Source organism: Rhinoderma darwinii, chromosome 4, assembly GCF_050947455.1.
Source record: "Rhinoderma darwinii isolate aRhiDar2 chromosome 4, aRhiDar2.hap1, whole genome shotgun sequence".
In the NCBI taxonomy this organism is placed as follows: domain Eukaryota; kingdom Metazoa; phylum Chordata; class Amphibia; order Anura; family Rhinodermatidae; genus Rhinoderma; species Rhinoderma darwinii.
The window spans coordinates 189,366,495-189,393,151 of NC_134690.1; the positions used below are offsets into that span (position 1 = coordinate 189,366,495).

A 26,657-nucleotide genomic window follows, 5' to 3' on the forward strand; every position below is an offset into this window, starting at 1 on the left:
AGTGCTTTGCGTGAGGTTATCAAGAAGAAGGGGCAGAATGAGGGGAGTTATACATGACTGTAGGGGGCAGAGGGATAGGAGAAATACACACCTACAAAATCAGGCCACACACAGGATTTATTTGTAGTCTGTTACAATTGAGCAGAAGCTGCATATACCAGATGCACATAGGTCTTTAAAATGTGCATAGGTCTTTAAAATATTTGACTAAAATATCTATTTGTATAACTCTTGCAAAAATGTCCTCCAATCCAACTAAATCTAATTTCCTAAATGTGGCAGGAGCCTTTAACTTGGAAGATATAATATAATTGATGTATTTTGTGCAATTTCCGCAAATGCTGCCTTGCAAAAGTGTCCCTGTAAAAAGACCATTTGTTAAGACAATAACATAAGTTTTCATTGTTGTTATTACAAAATATATCACTGATTTAATCTATTAATTCTTCCTTGCAGCTCCACATAAAAATGAATAATTTTACAGAATATGAGTTTTAGCAGTGCTTGGGCTTTTTTTTTTTTATATATATAAATAGCCTGTGGTTGACGCTTGAGTTGAAATAGTTGTATTTTAGAAGAAAGCAGTTTAGGAAGGGTTTTTGTGTAAACTTCCAAATACATCTATGGGATTTAAAGGATTGTTACAAAATGACTGGTTTCCGTAGTTTTAAAAGTGGTTCAGAGATTAACCAGTGATTGGAATGATAGAAATGTTCAATAATTCAAATTGTGATAAGAAAAAAGTCAATGTTGTTTTTGATTTTGGATTTGAATGGCAAATTATATGTTGTAGTTATCTTAAAACTGTTATTTACTAAACTTGGGGGGAGGTTTTGTTTTTTTATAGAAAGCACAACTTAAACCATGAAATTATCCTTCTCCTGAGTTAAATTACTCCTGAAACCCATTTAACGTCTCTAAAATGGGGAAAGACTAAAAAACTTAACAGCAATGACCCATTTCTAATATTATCAAGGTTGGACGATTATGCCAACATTGATTATACCTTTATACCTACTGTTCAGGTACAAAATGCCAAGTGATTAGTCTTAAACATTCCCTACTCTATCTTTTTCTCTAGGAGGTAAATAACTCAATATGATTGTAAATCGCAAGCCTAGTTAATAGATTCCACTATGACTACTTTTCATGGCATTAGCAATATCAATTTATGCCACAAGAAAAATATAAAAATATTTTAAAGGAGTTGTACAGGAAAAACCTGGCTATGTTCTTTCAAAATAGTGCCACACCTGTCCACAGGTCGTGGGTGGTTTTGCAGATTATTCCGATTCACATCAATGGCGCTGAGTTGCAATACACTGAATTATATTTTTAAATGAAGGTGTCATGTATGTTAATACTGTTGAGAGTGAAATAGCACTAGTGAAGAGACATAGTGGCAGAGTAATTATAAGGTTTTTCCATTTATAAGAAATTGCTGGCGTATCCTCAGGATACGCCATCAATACCTGATCGGTGGGTTCCGACTCTCGTTACCCCAGCCGACCAGCTGATTTGAAGGGGACGTGGAGCTCATGCGAGCACTGCTTCTCCTCCATTCTTTACTATAAATCTCCAACACAATTGTAGCGGCAGTTCACAATATTACAGCCTATTTTCATTTAAATGAATGGGAGTAGGCTGTAATACTGGGATAGGCTTTAGGATTGGTTAAGAAGTGTCAAAAATTTCAACAATATCTGTGACATCTTTATTTTTTTTTAAAAAAGCCAATATGAACTTATTTCTAATCTCTAGCGGAGTTTTTAATGACTATTTTTTTACATCAAAGTTGAACTACCAGTCCTATTTTATTTAAGCATTTCAATTTATGCTGCGGAATCACTGGTTTTCCACATTGAATTCACTGGGAGGTAAAACCCACAACAAATAGCAGATCAACTGACCAAAAAACAGCAGGGATCCAATACCCCAAATGCAAGTGCTGAAGAGCGTCATACATTTCCTATATGGGGTGATCCTAGGGTTAAATCCTAAATGCATCAAGTTACATACATCCAACCTACAAAGAATTGATGCTACCAAAAGCAAAGGTAAAGAAAATTGAAAAATCTTTATTGAAATGACCAATAAAAGCTACAATACAATTAAAAAAATAATCCACATATCTACAGAGAAAAAGGACAACTCACTGTGTGACTCACAAAAGAAAAATAAATGATAGTTACATAAGTTACAAAAATGGTCAGTGCATAAATAATAAGATAAAATTAATTGAAAATGTAAACAAATACAAAGGGACGTAATATAATATACCCATGAAGATTTCAGGAGTAACAAAATCTCATACTTACCCAGATCTCTCTGCTCCTGCTTCCAGTCCAGCGTGCAGGGATGACGTTTCATCCCACGTGACTGCTGCAGCAGTCACATGGGATCAAACGTCATCCCAGGAGGCCGGGTTGCAGGACGTCAGAGGGATGCGTCGCCATAGCTTTTTTATTTTTTCCCTGCTATTTGCCGCACCGGACATACATTCCGGCCGAAAAACTGCACCACAATTTGGTGCGTTTTTTCAGCCGGAATTCTCTGCAGCATCCAGGCCGGATACGCTGTGTACTTTTACGAAGTATCCGCCCTGTGTGAACATAGCCTTAGAGTGAGAGCGAAAGCAAGAGTACTGAGAGGAAAACCCCATGGAAAGAACATAAAAACCTAATCCAAGTGTTGTCCTAATTGGATATGAACCCAAAAAAACCATATCGCCCCTGGTATAATGCAAAACCTTCCATTCTGTTTTAGTAAAATGTATAGCATACTATAACACTGGAGTTCTAAGAAAAAAAAGTACTGCATATCTCTGCAATTTATTTACCCATGATTAAGATGTGTTAGCATCATGTGTAATGCCGATCTACTAAGGAAATAACACCTTTAGCTAATAATGATGTCTTTTCATCATAGGAAGGTACACAGACCTAGGCAGAAATTTTGGAAATGCTTCTGTGACTCTCATCTACCTAATGGCAGATGGGATATTAGAATATATTAGGTTGGGGTTCAATAGATTTTTTTTATCAGAACTACTCCTAGCATAACCAGTATGAGCAGCACGACCATTGTACCACTTGGGCCGTTTTTGACGGCTTCCGAGTGGCACCCGATAGTCTTCATGGACCCATTCACTTTAGCGAGTAAATCGGGTCCATGAATACTGATCCTGTCTCCGATCCGAGGAAAGATAGGACATGTTCTATCTTTCCTCGGATCACTGACGGGACTCGGCAGCGCACGCGGTCATGTGCATGAGGCGTTAGAGGACAGTGCTTATATTTTACTTCAAAATGTTTTCCTCTGGTTGAGTATGACAGTGTATAGTAAGAGCTTTTCCTTGTAGTGTTACCATAGAAACAGTCTATTCCTTATCATTTGCCTTCGCAGTATGTAGTTTAAGTTTGACTCACATCTTGTAGTACAGTTTTTATTTGACTTTAATGCTAATTGTTATAACAAATGGATATAAGTAAATTATTTCAGCATCTTTTATCCATATCTGCTTTATTGATTTACATGTGTGCTATACACAACGTTTTTTTTTTCAGCAATTATTGTAAAATCAAGATTTGCCATTTACCAAAAGATTAGTAAAAAAAAAAGTGATATGACCGCAGCATGTGAATACACCCTTAGGCCCCATGCACACGAACGTGCTTTTGCGGCCGCAATTCCCCCGAAAATCCATGGGAGAATTGCGGCCCCATTCATTCCTATGGGGCCATGCACATGACCGTGGTTTCCACGGTCCGTTCATGGCCCCGGAGCCCGGAGCGCAGAAAGAACGGGCAAGCCTTATTACGGCCATGTTCTGCGGTCCGGGCTCATTGAAAATAATGGGCGCGGCCATGTGCACAGCCCGCGATTTGCGGGCGGCTTGCGGCTAACACTACGTGGCCAAAAATCATGCCCATGCACATGGCTACGGTCATGTGCATGAGGCCTTACAATAGAAAAACAAGTAATTTACAATATATTAATTAATCAATCAATCAATCAATCAATCATTTAATCAAGATTTTTACTCCCAATTAGATTACTATTGGAATACACTTTGAATTACCGGAGCAAAATTTAATTATATTATGATTTAAAGGGGTTTTCCAGTCCCCAAAAATTGATGGCCTATCCTCAGGGTAGGTCATCAATATCTGATCGGTCAGGGTCCGACTGCCGGGACTAGCTTTTTTGAAGGGGCTGCAGCTTCATTCCGGTCACTGCTCACTGTGTCACGATGGTTCACTGTATTACAACCTTCTCCTACTGAAGTGAATTGGAGAAGGCTGTAATACTGTGAACCGCCGCTACAAGCGTGTCGGGTATCCACATTGTGAGCAGTAAGGGAAATGAAGGGGAAGCAGCGCTCGTACGAAAATGGCTGATCGGCGGGGGTCCCGACCCCGACTGATCAAATATTGATGGACTATACTGGACAACCCCATTAAAACTCAAATGCCAGGGTACAAGTTCTCTAAAACAGGATTTACTATAGATCCTACTTTCCTACAGATCCTACTTTCTATATTCTCATCCAGTTTATTTCGGATCATAAACAAATCAGGAAATTAGAATGATGTATTAACTTATTGCCCACAAAGTAAAAAAGTTGGCATTAATTACAACATGATCCCATGTAGCAACGCTGCAAGCACATGTTTTTCTTAAAAATAAAATATAATCCTGATAAATTAATAGTTCATTTATTATTATTAGATAATATACATTCACTAGTATTGTATAATGTCAGATTTACACACATAGTGGCTGAGCAGTTGCATAAATATAGATGGCACATATCAACTTAATACAAAAGAAAAGAAACCGTGGTGCTCTGTTCAGTCAGAGACTTTTACTGTCAAATATTGCTAAAAAAGAGCCGTGACGTCTTTATTTAAACGTGTTCACAGACTTATGCATTGGACAGTTTCTGACAGCTTTATTTGACATATGTCAGTATACTGTTTAGACTAGATTTGTCTTAGATATTCTTCCCTATTTATATTTACCACACAACATGGTCGGGATTGTATTGGTGAATGAGAACATTTTCTATAATGATCGACAACTCCATTATTCTATCAACATGTTTGAGTACCCCATAAAGTTCCATGCAAGAATCAGAGCATCAAAAGTACATCAATTATTCCACTAATATACTGACTGTTAACCCCTTACAGTCCAAGCCTTTTTTTTTCCATTTTCGTTTTACACTCCCCACCTGCTATGAGCTATAACTTTTTTCTTTTCCATCAATGGAGTGGTGTGAAGGCTTGATTTTTGCAGGGGGAGTTGTCCTTTCTATTGGCAACATTTAAAGTACCATGTTATGCACTGGGAAACTATAAAAAATACTATCTGGGGTGGAATAGGAAAAAACTATGATTCCTCCATATTCTTTTGGGTTTCGTTTTTATGTCTTTCACCATAAAAATGACAAATTTACTTTAGTCTTCTGGTCAATATGATTAAGGCGTTTCCAAATTTAAATACCTTTTTTAATGTTTTAGACCTTTTACAAAGAAAGAACTATTTGTTAGAAAAAATAATAATTTTCTCCATATTCTGAAAGCCATAACTTTTTTATTTTTCAGTCAATTGAGCAATGTAAGGGCTTATTTTTTGGCATGAGCTGTGGTTTGTATTGGAACCATTTTTTGGTACATATGACTTTTTGATCACTTTTTATTACATTCTTTTCACCTCTAAATTGACCAAAAAACAGCAATTCTGGCATTTTATATTTTTTCTTTTTACAGTGTTCATCGTGCGCATTAAATAATGCCATATTGTAATAGTTTGGACTTTTATGGATGCAGCGATACCAATTTTGTTTATTTTATTTTATTTTTTTACTTCAGAAGAAACATGAAAAAAGTTTTTTTTTTTTACTTTTTATTTGTAAAATTTTTTCCCACTACTAAAATCTTTATTTACCTTTTAATTTAACTAATGTATTACAGTGTATAGTCATTTTTACTGCTTTCTGATAAGCCTGGACAAATATCGGCAACCCATAATTGTGTTGTGGGGGTGCCGATGAGCAACACCTCAGATAATGCAGTCGCGATTGACCACAGCATCTGAGGGGTTAAACGGCCAGGAACAGCGCGATCACTGTTAGTGCCAGGTGTCAGCTGTAATACACAACTGACACCCGCAGCATATGGAGCACGCTCAGAACGTGACCGCACTCCATACTTCTCCCCCTGCACCATGGCGTGCACTGACATCATGGTGCGTGAAGGGTTAAACTTGATCTTTTTGTGATATTTTAATATTAAACCAACATTTAACCGTTTCATAAAAATGCACAGAATACCTACCTCTAGCAATTTTTTTCAGAGATAGGGTAATTACCAATATTTTCTAGACTATATTTCTAAGACTCCATTCCCATCATGTTTTTTCTAAATCTCCCATTGTATTTTGTTAAATGGTGGCTGTGACATATGTCTAAGAGTGGCATCTGTCACCTGTAGGCTATTATGGCATCTGTTTAACATATAACTCATAAATATAGATGATCGACTCAATTCTGCGCAAATCAAATTTGGACCAAATTTCGCCAAACTTTCAGATTTGGCGAATTCCCACACTATTGGTGTTTGCGGCACACAAGTTTTGGCAAGTTGGCAGCCATCGTTGAATGTGTCAGCCTCCATTTGTCATGGCAAAAAAATAGTTTATTTAGAGATATAAGTTGTGTTGTCGATTTATTTTCTTATTGCTTTATTATCAAGACCTACTTTCTCTTAATAAGGGAAGAAAAAGTACACAAAATGAACCGGTGAAGGAAGAAAAAACAATATGTGGTCAGTTGCGCTGACGTTGTATTGTTGTGCTAGGAGCACAACAGCCATATGCGTGTTTCTCCAAAAGGTGCTGCAGCCTGGGTTCCGAACTGGATCGTAGTGTCCAGATGTTTATATTTAAAGAAGGTATCAGGAAAAAATATGGATTGTCCCCCTGGCGCAGCTGCATTTAGTCAGTCATTTTTACCAAGAAAATGGTTCTCAAGTAAATGTATCTTCATAAAATGAATTGTTTAATTATGCAACGCATTTCAAATCCGGACCGGCTTCTTCATCAGGAAAAATACAAATGCTACTTTCTCTGACATGCCTGTATGTGGAACTGCTTGTTCACAGCTCACTGGGTGTTCCCTGTGAAGCCTGTTCTCTTCACACCTTCTTTTTATTAATGATCTATCCTTATTGGCTGTGCTCCCCTTCCCATTGACATGGACGTGTAAGCTGTGATTTCTGTGAGAAAATCGACATCAGAAATCTCCTCAGCAATATGTGACATTGTGTATTTGTGTATTTGTGTGTGTGTGTGTGTGTGTGTGTGTGTGTGTCTTACAGTGAACTACTCTTCCCACAGATGCCTCTATTTAGTGCTTTGCGTGAGGTTATCAAGAAGAAGGGGCAGAATGAGGGGAGTTATACATGACTGTAGGGGGCAGAGGGATAGGAGAAATACACACCTACAAAATCAGGCCACACACAGGATTTATTTGTAGTCTGTTACAATTGAGCAGAAGCTGCATATACCAGATGCACATAGGTCTTTAAAATGTGCATAGGTCTTTAAAATATTTGACTAAAATATCTATTTGTATAACTCTTGCAAAAATGTCCTCCAATCCAACTAAATCTAATTTCCTAAATGTGGCAGGAGCCTTTAACTTGGAAGATATAATATAATTGATGTATTTTGTGCAATTTCCGCAAATGCTGCCTTGCAAAAGTGTCCCTGTAAAAAGACCATTTGTTAAGACAATAACATAAGTTTTCATTGTTGTTATTACAAAATATATCACTGATTTAATCTATTAATTCTTCCTTGCAGCTCCACATAAAAATGAATAATTTTACAGAATATGAGTTTTAGCAGTGCTTGGGCTTTTTTTTTTTTATATATATAAATAGCCTGTGGTTGACGCTTGAGTTGAAATAGTTGTATTTTAGAAGAAAGCAGTTTAGGAAGGGTTTTTGTGTAAACTTCCAAATACATCTATGGGATTTAAAGGATTGTTACAAAATGACTGGTTTCCGTAGTTTTAAAAGTGGTTCAGAGATTAACCAGTGATTGGAATGATAGAAATGTTCAATAATTCAAATTGTGATAAGAAAAAAGTCAATGTTGTTTTTGATTTTGGATTTGAATGGCAAATTATATGTTGTAGTTATCTTAAAACTGTTATTTACTAAACTTGGGGGGAGGTTTTGTTTTTTTATAGAAAGCACAACTTAAACCATGAAATTATCCTTCTCCTGAGTTAAATTACTCCTGAAACCCATTTAACGTCTCTAAAATGGGGAAAGACTAAAAAACTTAACAGCAATGACCCATTTCTAATATTATCAAGGTTGGACGATTATGCCAACATTGATTATACCTTTATACCTACTGTTCAGGTACAAAATGCCAAGTGATTAGTCTTAAACATTCCCTACTCTATCTTTTTCTCTAGGAGGTAAATAACTCAATATGATTGTAAATCGCAAGCCTAGTTAATAGATTCCACTATGACTACTTTTCATGGCATTAGCAATATCAATTTATGCCACAAGAAAAATATAAAAATATTTTAAAGGAGTTGTACAGGAAAAACCTGGCTATGTTCTTTCAAAATAGTGCCACACCTGTCCACAGGTCGTGGGTGGTTTTGCAGATTATTCCGATTCACATCAATGGCGCTGAGTTGCAATACACTGAATTATATTTTTAAATGAAGGTGTCATGTATGTTAATACTGTTGAGAGTGAAATAGCACTAGTGAAGAGACATAGTGGCAGAGTAATTATAAGGTTTTTCCATTTATAAGAAATTGCTGGCGTATCCTCAGGATACGCCATCAATACCTGATCGGTGGGTTCCGACTCTCGTTACCCCAGCCGACCAGCTGATTTGAAGGGGACGTGGAGCTCATGCGAGCACTGCTTCTCCTCCATTCTTTACTATAAATCTCCAACACAATTGTAGCGGCAGTTCACAATATTACAGCCTATTTTCATTTAAATGAATGGGAGTAGGCTGTAATACTGGGATAGGCTTTAGGATTGGTTAAGAAGTGTCAAAAATTTCAACAATATCTGTGACATCTTTATTTTTTTTTAAAAAAGCCAATATGAACTTATTTCTAATCTCTAGCGGAGTTTTTAATGACTATTTTTTTACATCAAAGTTGAACTACCAGTCCTATTTTATTTAAGTTGTACATAATGTTCACTCTAAACGATGCATAAAGGGTTATTTGGTTTAGAAAACCCATTTTTAAATGCCTATTATGGCACTCTGATTTAATAGCAGAGCGTTCCTCATTCAGGAATCTTTATAAATTAGCTGGAGCGGATAGGTCCATTTCAAAGATGCCATGAGTGGGTCACCCCCTTCCCGGCAAGAGGTAAAGTAATGCCCCCATAGTGCCCCCTTAGTACCCCACACACAGTATAAAGCCTCTTAGTACCCCCCACACAGTATCATGCCCCATTATTGCCCCTAAACAGCATCATGCCCCTCATAGTTCTCCCACACAGTATAAAGACCTTGCAGTTCCCCTCACGCCATATCATGCCCCGAAGCAGTATAATGCTCCCATAGTGCCTTCTCACATAGTATAATACCCCATAGTGCCCTCTCACACATTATCCTGCCCCATAGTGCCCCAACACAGTATAATGTCCCTATAGTGCCCCAACACAGTATAGTGTCCCCAGTCAGTATAAATCCACTATAGTGCTTCTTCACACAGTATCATGTCCCCATAGTGCCCCCACACAATATCATACCTGCATACTGCCTCATGCAGTATAGTGCCTTGATTGTGCCTCCCCACACAGTATAATGCCCTTATAGTGCACTCCCACACATTATAATTCCCCCATAGAGCCCCGCACAGTGTAATGCCCCATAGTGCACCCCAGAATACAGCGGGCAGCTTCCTGCTTCACCACTGTATTCCCAGCATCACTTCCCATTGAGAATGGCGCCACCATCGTTTTTAACTATATCCACGTCTGGAGGAAGCAAATACAGTTGAAAATGGTGCTGTTTGCCTTATGCCCTATGGTTAAAGTGGCCCTGGGAGCAGAGACCCACTATGAAGAGTATCTCTTTCTGAAAGTCCCAGCATATCCATGCTTTATATGGACAGAATATTGATTTATATATGGGCACCATGCAATGCTTTATTTTCTCTGAGATGGTGCTGCAGGGAAATTAAACATTTCCTGCTTTGTTCCCCCACAAGTTTATAGATGATCACTGTACGGCAACTTTGAAATATCTTTTTTAGGGGACCCCTCTAATAAAAAGGGATTATGAAAATCGACAACCCCTTTAACAGTTTGAGATCTGTAATTCTGAATAATGCAATATAATGTGTTAAAATATTTAACTTTATATAATCAGTGCCATTACTAGATTTTTAATTATATCTGAGATTAAATTTTTCTTCATATGGTTTTCTATGGCCTAAGATAAAAAATAAGTCAAATTACTTCTGTTCTCTTATGGAGTTCTGTATAGTTTATATGAATACTTTATGTGAAGTTATGCGAGCAACATAAATCACAGAAATAGCTGCTACTTAAACAGTAGATACATTGTATAATGTCAATTCTGTATAGTAATAATGCTGCTTTATTATATAGAAATGAAAAAACATGTTAACCCTTTCCAGCTATTTATTTTCTTTCCTACTTAAAAACAAAGCAACTGTACCTATTAGTGTAATAATAATACTTATCATTATTATTATTATTATTATTATTATTATGATGATGATGATGATTTAGGATTGTATTTTATAGCGTAATATCTTCTATCTATTGCAGTAAATGGAATTTGGGAGGAATGGTCACCTTGGAGTTTATGTTCCTTTACATGTGGGAAAGGCCAAAGAACAAGAACAAGGACCTGTACTCCTCCACAATATGGGGGAAGATTGTGTGGTGGACCAGAAATTCAGCATAAGCCTTGCAATATTGCTCTTTGTCCTGGTGAGATGAATAGACATTTATATATTTATATTACGGGTAAAAGTGTTTGAAGCAAGAGTGTTTGGTCAAGTGATGGATGAATGTATCTGTCTGTCTGAAAGATAAGTCTGTGCTAATTTATCATAAAAAGATAAATTTGCTACATATTCAGAAAAAAGTAAATATTTTCTATTAAACACATAATTTGTAATACATTTCGACAAGAAATGTTAATGTGTAAATATATGGCATAACCCATAAAATAGTGCTTTTTATATGTCATAAGTGCTCTATTCTTTCTTGTCAAATGTACTTCGTAACTATAAAGTTCTCTGTAAATTATTCCTTGTAGCCCATTTGTTATAAGTATTCATTTGTCAGAATTGTCACAATCTGTAATGGTGGTGTGCTATGAGGTGCAGGCCACTAAAAGAGAAAAAAAATTGATGTGTGAGTTCCGGGAAATATTGTAGATTTTTTTTTTCTGAAACTGCAAGACATAACAGTCTTAATAAAAGTAAATGAAATATTTTGTCTACATTAATATCTACTTCTATCAACACCTTTGTACATTATTCCTGTTCGAATGCACTTGCCATATTATTAACCTGTGTCATATACTGTATTGATTGTTATATATGGAATTATTTTACAGTGTCCCTAGAGGTTTTGTCTGTAAAACACTGTCAGTTATTGATATGTTTTCTCTCATTATGTTATACTCCGTGTTGCTGACCAGTAAAAATAGAAAATACTCTCGGTAGCTCAACTGTTAAATGTAATATAGCATATATTATGTTCTCATGTAACTTTTATTACCAGATTAACCCCTTTCTGTAGGGCAATAGTTGGGAGGGGGTAGTACGGAGCAGGCTGAGGAGCTGAGCCAGCTTCATATGCAGTGGGTATCAGCTTTATAGTGCCCCTTCTGCTGTAACCTGTTGCTACCAGGGGCTGATTCAGGAATAAAATCTGTGGGGAGGTTGGAAAAAACACAAACAATGGTAACACACATTATCATCCACATAAGTAGAAAATGTAAGAGGAAGCATCAAACCCCGGACAAGACCACAAAATTAATATAGACTTCATGCCAGACTCCCAAATGAATACAGACACCAGACTCCTAAATAAATAATATCCCAGACCAAAAGTCCTAAGTAAATACAGATCCCAGGCAAAACCTTAAAATTATTTCAGACTCAAGGCCAGGTCCCTAAATAAATAAATGCAGACCTCAGACCAGACTCCCTAAATAAAATACAGACACCAGACCCATAAATAAATATAAACCTCAGACCAGACCCCCCACAATAAATAGAGACCTTAAACTACAGCCCCAAATTAAATAAACACCCCAGGCCAGACCTCCTAAATAAAATACAAACCCAGACAGAGCAAAATTAAACCCGTCTGACCCTCGACCCCATGTGTGCTCTACTATTTGTGAACCCCAGCAATCAGCTGTAATACGTGAGAAAAGTTAAGTTTTCAATTTCCCTACAGAAATGAAGCATTAGACAGTGTTATTTAAATCAATGGGTTGTCTAAATACAGGTTAACCGCAGAGAGAAATGATCTATGTAACTGCTTCCCACTCAGACCAAAAGATTAGATTCCCGAACGGAGGACCCCCACAATTAACTCGGAATTCCCAAACAGCGTATATTTAAATGTGTATTATAAATTTAACAACACCTTTAAACTTTACCTAGAATAAATGCACTCCCATCAATTGCTTCTTGTTATGAGCATAATTACATAAGACTGACTAAATTTGTTCTCGGGCAACCCAACAGTCTCTCGATGTAAGAAATAGGGGGAAAAGAGGATGGGCATGTTGGATTTCAGCTCGCCCAATACTCCTGTTCTGCAGTCAGATAAGCCACTGTCAGAAGTGTATGGGAGCTGCTTATCTTCCTTTCCCATATTTAATAAAAATGCATGGTCAGCCTAGCATGCATGCTTACGGGGAGGAGTGAGAAGAAAGCAACAGCTATCTTGTGTATGGTTAACTTTACTATCATGCTTCGTCATTAGTGCAAGCATGTATAGGTCTCATACAAAGCAAAGGGTCTAAGATAGAATGCATGGTTTTAACTCCTTGACAATTTTCCCACTTTTGACATGCACAAATAAAATATGAATTATTATATATATATATATATATATATATATATATATATATATATATATATATATATATATATAAAAGAACATATTATATACCCCCATACCCATATTTCTGAGAGTAGACACATTTTATATTGTAAAAAATACCACCCAAAACTTTACACTGACGGACGCCAATAGGTTATTTTATAAGTGTAATGTTTAGTGAAAAATATATATATTTGTGGCTAATTTAAAATTTCAAGCTGTGCAGAGTTCATACATATCACTTATGTCTATGTCTTAATGCACAAATCTTCACATAATTACCAGAATTGAGTAGACCAAAAATCTCTATGCCAGTAAACATTCGAGTAACAGAGTTGACTAAAGGTACTGTTACACGGCCCGACCTGGACCGTGTAAACGAGCGCCGATCAATGGGACAGCTCGTTGATCGGCGCTCGTTTGCTCCATTCACAATGAGCTATGTGTGGGTATGAGCACTCGTTAGTCCGATGCTCGTCTCCATATATTATTTTTATTATGTCGGCAGCGCATCTCCCTGTTTACATGAGGACATGTGCTGCCGACAACAATAATATTTTCAGCATTTAAAAGGAAATGATCAGCTGATGAACGAGCGTTTGCTCGTTCATCGGCTAATCGTTGCCCTGCTTACACAGGGCAATTATCAGGGACGAGCGTTCTGTGAATGCTCGTTTACCCGATAATTGGCCAGTGTAAAAGGAACTTTACTGTCTGAAATGGGACTATGGAACAATCAAAAAATATATATTCTTTCTGATTGATAAGAGGGGGGACAACATAAAGCAATGTTCCTGTATAACCCCCTGGGGTCACTGGAAGGCTGAAAAGGAAGAGAGTTGACAGTAACAGGCTGTGATATTTCTTGCTGCTGCCACTAGCAGCTTCCCCTCCCACCCCTATCCCACTTACAGAGATGGAGAATCCAGAAGTAAAACTTTTCGTCCTGCTGCCCAATTGCAATTGTGCGCTGCTCCCCGAATATGGTACCTAGAGCTTTGAGCCTGGTATCATTTAAAAGCTAAAGGCCCTTTTACACCGGCCAATAAGCGGCCGGTGCAGCGAGCAACTATCCACGAGACATCGTTGATCGGCACTAGTGTGCTCCGGTCACACGGAGTTATGGATGGGGACAAGCGGTCGTTACTCTGATCGCTCGTCCCCATACATTATTATCATGTTGACAGTGTGTCTCTCTGTTTACACAGGGAGATGTGCTGCCGACAACGATAATATTTCACTTTTTTAAAACTATACGACCAGCAGATGATCGAGCGTTTGCTCGTTAATCTGCTGATAGTTCCCCTGTTTACACTGGGCAATTATCGGTAACAAGCGTTCCTAGACTGCTCGTCTGCCCAATAATCATCCAGTGTAAAACCCCCTTAAGATTCTAGGTCTAGTATTTATCTTTTGGTTGCAGCAAGGATTTAAAGTCATGACATATTCCATATTTTCTTGGCAGTGAAAGAGATAAAGGGGTTGCTTCATGAGAGACAACCTTTTTCAGTGTGAAGTCACTGCAGCAGTCAGCTAAAAGCCAGAAACTTCCCCCGCAGTGGCAGGTGAAATTGATTATTATTTGCATATCCAACTATCAGGGTTCTTCCTGTAGAATTAACGACTTCATTTGAAATGTCAGCTATCAAAATATTGAGATGTTTATATGATAAGAAACAAATGCCATTCATAAGGTGAGAAAATCTCAATGCTAAGATAGTGTTAAAATGAGCTCCACCATACTGGATAAAGCAAACTGCCACTATTTACTGTTGACACAACAAAGTTTAGACATAGGAGCAAGTCCTTGAATAGTCTGACCTATTGTACTAAGTGACTCCATTAGTTTATTGGCGTTTGTGAGTTGGCATATTGCAAAGAAATACATTATTAAGAGTACTCTCATGGCTTCCTGTGACATTCAGTGGGATACTGGAGATATAAAAGTTAATGAACATCAACTTTATATTATATATTTAGAATCCTGCCAGTTTATAAGAGACTCTCAGCTTAAATTCATAAAGATTTAGAGCAAGAGCTTTTCATTGTATGTGTTTTATTTACTTAGTTTCCATTCCTTATTCTCTTAAAATAACCTGGAAAGGCATCACACGAGTAAATGGCTTAGCTGTTTTATTCGTCTTTGTTCACTTTCTAGCTATTGAGAAACAAAAGGGCCAAATGATTGGCACAAAGCCATGACAACACATGGGCATAATCATAATCTTCCTGCAGAAATTGCTTGTAGGTATTGAGTCCAGCTGGCAAGGGCATATATCAGTCGGTCCTACAGAGGATGGATTAGGACAGCAACATGTGGTAATAAGTTCCGAATTTTATTTTAGGTGAGAAAATAGCAGATGTACTCACTTCATATTCAGCGAAAGTAATGTAGAAATGCATTATTTCTTGTATCATAAAAAGTTTTGCACCTGTTCTAAGCTGCAGCGAAATTACACCTAGTGACACTAACATTTATGAGCAAGAAAAACATTCAATGTATTTCTAACTTAGGCAGTGACAGTTCAGCAGCAGTGACCTTTTGTGTTTTACTGCTATACACTAGTTTCAGTGCTCTGTTATAATCTTCCATTGTAGGCAATTATCCAGGTTTAAAATGACGGATACCGGAGCAGAAGCCCAGAATTTTATGACCCTACAGGCTCCAAAAAGAACAAAATATAAAACAGCATATCCTTTAGATAGTTTTAAATGGCACTATCTTGGAAGCATGAGAAGAAAAAAAAAAAGATTTTTATTGTCTATGAGAAAGCAAACAAGATAAAAAAGCAATTTTCAAGCTAATTTTCCTAAAGTACTGTTGTTATCTGTAGACATATTAACTGCAAAGAGTGTTACAAGCTGCTGAAATAGATGGAACAGCCCTCTGTAGAAAATGAATGTACAGTGACATTAATATTTTTCTTTTAAGGAGAATGAGCAGGTTATGAGTAATAATATATATATATATATATATATATATATATATATATATACACATATATATATATATATATATATACATATATATATATATATATATATATATATATATATATATACACAGGGTGGGCCATTTATATGGATACACCTAAATAAAATGGGAATGGTTGGTGACATTAACTTCCTGTTTGTGGCACATTAGTATATGGGAGGGGGGAAACTTTTCAAGCTGGGTGTTGACCATGGCGGCAATTTTGAAGTCGGCCATTTTGTATCCAACTTTAGTTTTTTCAATGGGAAGAGGGTCATGTGACACATCAAACTTATCTAGAATTTCACAAGAAAAACAATGGTGTGCTTTGTTTTAACGTTACTTTATACTTTCATGAGTTATTTACAAGTTATGGGTGACATTATGGGTGTCAGGTCCGAGCATTCCTAGATGAACAGTTTCCTGGAAAGTGGATTGGTCGTCGTGGGCCAGTTAAATGGCCCCCTAGGTCTCCCGATTTGACCCCCTTAGACTTTTATCTTTGGGGTCATCTGAAGGCAATTGTCTATGCTGTGAAGATACGAGATGTGCAGCAACTGAAACTACGGATACTGGAAGCCTGTGCTAGCATTTCTTCTGCGGTGTTGCTATCAGTATGTGAAGAGTGGGAGAAGAGGGTTGCATTGACAATCCAACACAATGGGCAGCACTTTGAACACATTTTATAAGTGGTCAGAAACTTGTAAATAACTCATGAAAGAATAAAGTAACGTTAAAACCAAGCACACCATTGTTTTTCATGTGTCAAATGACCCTCTTCCCATTGAAAAAACTAAAGTTGGATACAAAATGGCTGAATTCAAAATGGCCGCCATGGTCAACACCCAGCTTGAAAAGTTTCCCCCCTCCCATATACTAATGTGCCACAAACGGGAAGTTAATATCACCAACCATTCCCATTTTATTTAGGTGTATCCATATAAATGGCCCACCCTGTATATATATATATATATACATATATATATATATATATATGTATATATGTATATATAGATATAGATATATATATAGGCGGGGCATATGCCCCAGGGGGCTTCTAGATAGTAGGGAAGGGGGGAGCCGTGGCAGAGCAGCTGATCGTTGCTGATAGGCATCCTGTATGTCGGACACCAGAAGCAGTGATCAGCGTTAGGAAGAGCCAGGAGTTCATGCGGCGGCGTTCTGACTGGGGTCTGTGATGGTCCGGGAGTGAGCCAGTCCAGTAACCTGACCTGTCACCTGATCTTACTGGTCCACTCCCGGGCTGTCACCGACCGTAGCCAGAAGGAACTCTGCCGCTGCCTGCGCCACATGACCTCCTCGGCTCCTCTGGTGAGTCACGTCAGGCAGAGCAGAGAGTGGTAGAGTTAGGCTACCACTCTCCGCTCTGTTTACAGTGTGGTGCTATTTACAAGGGGTGGGAAGTGTGGTTCTATTTAGAAGGGGGATGGCGGGCTGTGTGTGGCACTATCTACAAGGGGAGAGTGGCACTATTTACAAGGGGGGGAGTGTGCCGCTATCTACAAGGGGGGCAGCGGGCTGTGAGTGGCACTATCTACAAGAAGGGCTGTGCTGGTGCTGTTTACAAGGGGTGCTGTGTGTGGCGCTAACTACAAGGGGGGCTGTGTTTGGCACTATTTACAATGGGGGGCTATGTGGCGCTGTTTACAAGGGGGGGCAGTGTGGCGCTATTTTACAAGTGGAGTCAGTGTGGTGCTATTTACAAGGCGGTCAGTGTGGCGCTATTTACAAGGTGGGGCTGTGTGACGCTATATACAATCGGGGCTGTGTGGCATTATCTACAAAGGGGGGCGGTGTGGCACTATCTACAAAGGGTGCTGTGTGTGGAACTATCTACAAGGGGGGCTGTGTGTGGCGCTATTTACAAACAGGGGCTGTGTGTGGCGCTACCTACAACAGGGGGGCTGTGTGGCACTATCTACAACAGGGGGCTGTGTGGCATTAACTACAAAGGAAGGATGTGTGAGGAGCTATCTACAGGGGTCTGTGTGGCGTAATATACAAGAGGGGGCTGTGTGTGGCACTATCTACAGGCAGCTGTGCTTGACACTATCTACAGGGGGCTGTGTGGCAGTATATACAAGAGGGGGCTGTGTGTGGCGCTATCTACAAGGGGTCTGTGTATGGCACTATCCACAGTCAGCTGTTGTGAACATTATCTACAAGGGGCAGTGTGTATCCTCTTTAATTTATTTCCTTCTAATTTATTATTATGGTAACTCCCTTATAGAACTATATCTCTTGTAAAATGTACAAATAGTTTTATGCTCGAGTTACATTAAATCTATATATATATATATATATATATATATATATATATATATATATATAGGTATATACAGAGTCAAGCAGTACTGGCAGCGTATGAATGCAAGCTCTGAGGAACGGACCAAGTTCCAGGTACATACAAATCGAAAAAATGAGCAGCAACTCCAAGGTTCAAGTGCAAAAATGGGTACTTTATTGGGTACGTCGCACGGGAAATAAAGTACCCATTTTTTCACTTGAACCTTGGAGTTGCCGCTCATTTTTTAGATTTGTATACACCGCGTTCCAAATTATTATGCAAAAGTTATTTTTCGCAGATTTTCCTAAATAGTCGATGCAAATGACAGTCAGTATAATCTTCAAGCCATCAACCATTGAAGTATAATGTTAATTTTATTGAACAAATCTCCTAATAATAACAGATTTTTTTTTTAGAAGTAAAATTCTCAAAATGCACTGTTTCAAATTATTATGCACAACAGAGATCAAAACATTTTAAAGGTTGTAAAGAGAACTAAAATGTTAATTTGTTGAATTTGCAGCATCAGGAGGTCATATTTACAGAAATCAAAAGCTCTTTCAATCAAAAAAAAACTTAGCAGGTCAAGTTGCATGTTAACATAGGACCCCTTCTTTGATATCACCTTCACAATTCTTGCATCCATTGAATTTGTGTGTATTTGGACAGTTTCTGCTTGAATATCTTTGCAGGATGTCAGAATAGCCTCCCAGAGCTTCTGTTTTGATGTGAACTGCCTCTCACCCCCATAGATATTTTGCTTGAGGATGCTCCAAAGGTTCTCAATAGAGTTGAGGTCAGGGGAACATGGGGGCCACACCATGAGTTTCTCTCCTTTTATGCCCATAACAGCCAATGACACAGAGGTATTCTTTGCAGCATGAGATGGTGCATTGTCATGCATGAAGATAATTTTGCTACGGAAGGCACGGTTCTTCTTTTTGTACCACGGAAGAAAGTGGTCAGTCATAAACTCTACGTACTTTGCAGAGGTCATTTTCACACCGTCAGGGACCCTAAAGGGGTCTACCAGCTCTCTCCCCATGATTCCAGCCCAAAACATGACTCCGCCACCTCCTTGCTGACATCGCAGCCTTGTTGGGACATGCTGGCCATTCACCAACCATCCACTACTCCATACATCTGGACCATCCAGGGTTGCACAGCACTCATCAGTAAACAACATGGTTTGAAAATTAGTCTTCATGTATTTCTGAGCCCACTGCAACTGTATCTGCTTGTGAGCATTGTTTAGGGGTGGCCGAATAATAGCTTTATGCACACTTGCAAACCTCTGGAGGATCCTACACCTTGAGGTTCGCGGGACTCCAGAGGCACCAGCGGCTTTAAATACCTGTTTGCTGCTTTGCAATGCCATTTTACCAGCTGCTCTCCTAATCCTATTAATTTGTCTGGCAGAAACCTTCCTCATTATGCCTTTATCTGAACGAACCCATCTGTGCTCTGAATCAGCCACAAATCTTTTCACAGTACGCTGATCACGCTTAAGTTTTCTTGAAATATCCAATGTTTTCATACCTTGTCCAAGGTATTGCACTATTTAACGCGTTTCGGCAGCAGAGAGATCCTTTTTCTTTCCCATATTGCTTGAAACCTGTGGCCTGCTTAATAATGTGGAACGTCCTTCTTAAGTAGTTTTCCTTTGATTGGGCACACCTGGCAAACTAATTATCACAGGTCTCTGAGATTGATTACAATGATCCAAAGAGCCCTAAGACTTAATACCATCCATGTATTGTGAGCGACATTCCAGTAACTCTAAAAAAGCCAAACATTATTGGATTATATTAAATGCAATATCCTTTAATGTAAAGATGAAGCAGATTTGTTTGCATGCACCACACAATGACTTTATTGCTTTGTATTCAGATCCTTTGTTTATAGTTGTATATGCTATATAATAATATATAATTGTTTCTAATAACTGCTTTAAACTCCCTTTCTTCTATTTAAACTTATACTAAAAACTTATACAAAAGATAACTACTTTATGAAGTGTATCTCTGATCTATAGACAAGTGGTCATCACAAAGAGGTTTCAAAGTATAAGGAACATGGGAGAATTAGCCCATTAAAGGACCAAAAGATTTTCCAGTGGGCCAAGTGTCTAGTGTTATAAGAGTCCAGCGACAATAGGACAAATGAGGACTGATAAAGGACAATCAGACACTGACAACGGAACACATTACATCCCTTGATGCTGGAGCTAAAGAGTACCTGTCGGCTCTCTTGACATGTCTGTTTTAGAAAATAATTGCATTCCCCATGAATTAATAATTCTGGAGAATATTTTCTTAAAATTGTTGTGCCATTCTTCTGTTCTTCTTCCTAGAAATGTATAAATGAACTGACAACTGGTTGTTACCAGTTGGGGGTGTGTCCCTACTGTCACGTTGGGTTCGTGGATCCACTGGGCCGTACCACCTTGGCGGTATGGCAGCTGGCCAACAGGGTGCAGGTCACAGTTCACAGTTCGTATAAGGTACCTGTGGCAGCTCGGACAGTAGCAAGGCAGGCTGGGCGGAGACTAGGCAGCAGGTAGAGGTCAGGCGTTGAGCAGCAGGACAAGTGTAGGTACAGCACAGCACGGATACAGCACAACACGGCACTGGAACAGGATAGGACGGGATACAGGACACAGGAACAGGAACACTGGAACTTGAAAACACTAGGAAGCCATTTGGAAGACAAACTAGGATACGACAAACAACACTCAGGCATGGAAGCATGGGGCTGAGACCTTCTTATAGCCCAGGGAGCAATCAGCTCAATTACCCACATGCGTGTGCTTTGACTTCTCAAGTCTGGACTGAGCTTGCAAGCGCACCCTGATGGTCACTGCGGAACAGGATGGCCGCATGTGCAGACATCTCTGGAGAGAAGGGCGTCGACTGGATGGAAGGAGTTTGTGGTCTGCGACCACGGACGTTACACCTACACAGTCTGACAGTGACCAATCAGTGCTGACTGACTGAGACTGTGTAAGGACACACCCCTTTGACAAGGGGATAAGTAACATCCAGTTGTCAATTATTCATAGATTTCTAGGAGGAATAAGGCACAACAAAGGGTTGTAAGAAGAGATGCCACAAAGATGTTATTTTATGGGGAATACAAGTATTTTGTAAAGGATCTGCCAGGCACAGCTTCGGGGTTAACTCCCAGAACTAATCAGTCAGCACCTGAGAATACATCCCTGAGACTGACTCCTGCTTCCACCATTCAGGCTGGCAGGCTTAGGAGTGGGAGAACCTATCTTAACCTGGCCAGACTCAGCTAGCTCCCGCCCTCGGTCTATTTAAGCCTGCACTTCCTGTCCCTCGGTGCTTGTGATTCTTTCCTTGTGGTTTCCTGGCCCAGCTACAGCTCCTGCTATTTTTGTTCCTGCTCCATACAGACCCTGGCTTACCGACTACTCTTCTGCTTTTCGTTTTGTACCTCGCACACTCCTGGCTTGACTCGGCTCGTTCACCACTCTGGTTGCTCACGGTGTTGCCGTGGGCAACGGCCCCTTTTTCTTGCTTGTGTTCCTTTGTATGTTTGTCGTGCACTTACTGAGCGCAGGGACCGCCGCCCAGTTGTACCCCGTCGCCTAGGGCGGGTCGTTGCAAGTAGGCAGGGACAGAGTGGCGGGTAGATTAGGGCTCACTTGTCCGTCTCCCTACCCCCTGCCATTACATAGTTGAGGAGTATTGCTCTGACTTTCGGAAGTGGTGCGTAGCTTCTCGGTGGAATGACCCTGCCTTAAGGTGCCAGTTTAGGTTGGGTCTGTCGAATGCCCTGAAAGACCTGCTAGTTAGCTATCCCTCTTCTGACTCCCTAGACCAGGTTATGGCTTTAGTGGTACGACTTGACCGACGTCTCAGGGAACGACAACGTGAACGTTTATGTGTTTTCTCCTCCGACTCCCCCATGATGCCTCCCGAAGCTCCGTTGCTTCGTTCCTCCCTGAAAGATTCAGAGATACCTATGCAACTCGGGGCCTCCGTGTCCCCCCAACAACGTAGAGAATTCCGCAGGAAGAATGGTCTCTGCTTCTACTGTGGGGACGACAAGCATCAAGTGAACAACTGTCCTAAGCGTAAGATTGCAGCCAGAGAACTTCCGCGTCTAAGTGATCATCGGGGAGGTCACTTGGGCGCACAGGTATTTCCCGTAAATATGAAACGTACTAAGATCTTGCTTCCCTTTCAGGTCTCTTTTGGTGGTAGGTCTGCTACCGGCAGTGCCTTCGTGGATTCAGGGTCCTCTACTAATATCATGTCTGTGGAATTTGCTATGTCCCTTGCTATGCCTCTCATTGATTTGCCTAAACCTGTCCCGGTAGTGGGTATCGACTCCACTCCTCTTGCTAATGGTTATTTTACACAGCATACCCCTGTTTTTGAACTCCTTGTTGGCTCCATGCATTTGGAGCAATGCTCTGTACTGTTGATGCAGGGATTATCGTACGATTTGGTTCTAGGTCTTCCCTGGTTGCAGTTGCATAATCCCACGTTTGACTGGAATACTGGGGAGCTAACCAAATGGGGTAATGAATGTTGTACGTCATGTTTTTCTGTTAATTCTATTTCTCCCCCTAAGGAGGCGAATACGCTACCCGAGTTTGTTCAGGACTTCGCTGATGTTTTCTCTAGGGAGGCCTCCGAAGTGTTACCTCCTCATAGAGAATACGATTGCGCTATCGAATTGGTACCAGGAGCTAAGCTTCCTAAGGGTAGGATATTTAATCTTTCTTGTCCCGAACGTGAAGCTATGAGAGTGTATATCCAGGAATCCCTGGCCAAGGGTTACATTCGTCCCTCTTCCTCTCCGGTAGGTGCTGGCTTCTTCTTCGTGGGGAAGAAGGATGGTGGTCTTAGGCCATGCATTGACTACCGTAGCCTGAATAAGGTCACGGTAAGGAACCAATATCCCCTTCCTTTGATTCCTGATCTCTTTAATCAGGTTCAGGGGGCCCAATGGTTTTCTAAATTGGATCTACGGGGGGCGTATAACCTTATTCGCATCAAAGAGGGGGATGAGTGGAAGACTGCGTTTAACACGCCCGAAGGCCATTTCGAATACCTCGTCATGCCCTTTGGGTTGTGTAATGCCCCTGCGGACTTCCAGAATTTCATAAATGAGATTTTGAGAAATTACCTGGGGTTTTTTCTGGTAGTGTACCTTGATGACATACTGGTGTTTTCCAAGGACTGGTCCTCCCACATTGAGCATGTCAGGAAGGTGCTCCAGGTCCTTCGGGAAAACAAACTGTTTGCCAAAACCGAAAAATGTGTGTTTGGGGTACAGGAGATTCCATTTTTGGGTCAAATCCTCACTCCTCATGAATTCCGCATGGACCCCGCCAAGGTTCAGGCTGTGGCGGAATGGGTCCAACCTGCCTCCCTGAAGGCGTTACAGTGTTTTTTGGGGTTCGCTAATTATTACAGGAGATTTATTGCTAACTTCTCGGTCATCGCTAAGCCCCTTACGGACCTCACTCGCAAAGGTGCTGATCTCCTCCACTGGCCTCCTGAGGCTGTCCAGGCTTTTGAGGTCCTTAAGAAGTGCTTTGTCTCGGCCCCGGTGCTGGTTCAGCCCAACCAAATGGAGCCATTTATCGTGGAAGTTGACGCATCTGAGGTGGGAGTGGGGGCTGTCTTGTCCCAGGGTACCAGGTCCCTCACCCATCTCCGCCCCTGTGCCTACTTCTCCAGGAAGTTTTCGCCAACTGAAAGTAACTATGATATTGGCAACCGCGAACTCTTAGCCATTAAATGGGCATTTGAAGAGTGGCGCCACTTCCTGGAGGGGGCTAGGCACCAGGTAACGGTCCTTACCGACCACAAGAATCTGGTTTTCCTAGAATCTGCCCGGAGGCTAAACCCGAGACAAGCTCGATGGGCGTTATTTTTTACCAGATTCAATTTTTTGGTTACCTATAGGGCTGGGTCTAAAAATATTAAGGCTGATGCACTGTCGCGTAGCTTCATGGCCAGCCCTCCTTCGGAGGAAGATCCTGCTTGTATTTTGCCTCCAGGTATAATCATTTCCTCGATCGATTCTGATTTAGTCTCTGATATTGCTGCTGATCAAGGTGCAGCTCCCGGGAACCTTCCTGAGAACAAGCTGTTTGTTCCCCTGCAATTCCGGCTAAGGGTACTTAGGGAAAATCATGACTCTGCACTATCTGGTCATCCAGGCATCCTGGGTACCAAACACCTCATTACCAGAAATTATTGGTGGCCTGGGTTGCCTAAAGATGTTAAGGCCTACGTTGCCGCTTGTGAAGTTTGTGCTAGGTCCAAGACTCCCAGGTCCCGACCAGCGGGCTTACTGCGTTCGTTGCCCATTCCCCAGAGACCTTGGACACATATCTCCTTGGATTTTATCACCGATTTGCCTCCATCCCAAGGCAAGTCGGTGGTGTGGGTGGTGGTGGACCGCTTCAGTAAGATGTCCCACTTTGTGCCCCTCAAGAAACTACCCAACGCCAAAACGTTGGCTACCTTGTTTGTCAAACACATCCTGCGTCTCCATGGGGTCCCTGTCAATATTGTTTCGGACAGAGGGGTACAATTTGTTTCATTGTTTTGGAGAGCCTTCTGTATGAAGTTGGGGATTGATCTGTCCTTCTCCTCTGCCTTCCATCCTGAAACCAATGGCCAAACGGAGAGGACTAATCAATCTCTAGAACAATACTTAAGGTGTTTTGTCTCTGACTGTCAATTTGATTGGGTCTCTTTCATTCCCCTCGCCGAATTTTCCCTTAATAACCGGGTCAGTAACTCGTCAGGGGTCTCTCCTTTTTTTTGTAATTTTGGGTTTAATCCACGGTTCTCCTCCGTTTCACCTGGTAGTTCCAACAATCCCGAGATAGAGGTCGTTCATCGGGAACTGTGCACAGTCTGGGCCCAGGTTCAGAAAAACCTAGAGGTGTCCCAGAGCGTACAAAAAACTCAGGCTGATAAAAAACGTTCTGCTAACCCCCTGTTTATGGTCGGGGATCTGGTGTGGTTGTCGTCTAGGAACTTGCGTCTCAAGGTTCCGTCCAAGAAGTTTGCTCCCCGGTTTATTGGGCCGTATAAGGTCATTGAGGTCCTCAATCCTGTCTCCTTCCGGCTGGAGTTACCCCCGTCTTTTCGGATACACGACGTGTTTCATGCCTCCCTCCTCAAACGCTGCTCCCCGTCCTTGGCTCCCTCGAGGAGACCTCCTGTTCCCATCCTCACCCCTGAGGGGGTGGAATTCGAGGTGGCCAGGATTGTGGACAGCAAGATGGTCCAAGGCTCCCTCCAGTACCTGGTCCATTGGAGAGGATACGGGCCCGAGGAGAGGACTTGGGTACCCGCCCGGGATGTTCACGCTGGGGTATTGGTCAGGAGGTTCCACCTGCGTTTCCCCAGTAAGCCAGGTCCCCTTAGAAAGGGTCCGGTGGCCCCTCATAAAAGGGGGGGTACTGTAAAGGATCTGCCAGGCACAGCTTCGGGGTTAACTCCCAGAACTAATCAGTCAGCACCTGAGAATACATCCCTGAGACTGACTCCTGCTTCCACCATTCAGGCTGGCAGGCTTAGGAGTGGGAGAACTTATCGTAACCTGGCCAGACTCAGCTAGCTCCCGCCCTCGGTCTATTTAAGCCTGCACTTCCTGTCCCTCGGTGCTTGTGATTCTTTCCTTGTGGTTTCCTGGCCCAGCTACAGCTCCTGCTATTTTTGTTCCTGCTCCATACAGACCCTGGCTTACCGACTACTCTTCTGCTTTTCGTTTTGTACCTCGCACACTCCTGGCTTGACTCTGCTCGTTCACCACTCTGGTTGCTCACGGTGTTGCCGTGGGCAACGGCCCCTTTTTCTTGCTTGTGTTCCTTTGTATGTTTGTCGTGCACTTACTGAGTGCAGGGACCGCCGCCCAGTTGTACCCCGTCGCCTAGGGCGGGTCGTTGCAAGTAGGCAGGGACAGAGTGGCGGGTAGATTAGGGCTCACTTGTCCGTCTCCCTACCCCCTGCCATTACATATTTACTAAAATAAATGCATCAGGAGAGGGGACAGGTCCTCTTTAACACTTTTTCTGATTACTTATTATAGTGATAATATGCTTTTTGTGAACAATGATAGGTTACACAGTTAACAGTAAATAGCAGACATGCACTTATTCTGTTTGGCTTAAAAGGGTTTTTCAGGAGTATACTTTGATGACCTTAGATAC

The 26,657-nt window shown here is 40.9% G+C and overlaps 1 protein-coding gene across 7 annotated transcripts in view; it reads left to right on the forward strand.

Annotated features, from left to right (window-relative positions):
• Nucleotides 1-26,657, forward strand: part of ADGRB3 (adhesion G protein-coupled receptor B3) — an 806,266-nt gene that overhangs the window by 313,964 nt on the left and 465,645 nt on the right. For all 7 annotated transcript variants that reach the window (XM_075861993.1, XM_075861997.1, XM_075861996.1 and 4 more), the window contains one exon: nucleotides 10,860-11,024. In XM_075861993.1, coding sequence (XP_075718108.1) covers nucleotides 10,860-11,024 — 165 coding nt within the window. The remainder of the gene's footprint in view (nucleotides 1-10,859; nucleotides 11,025-26,657) is intronic.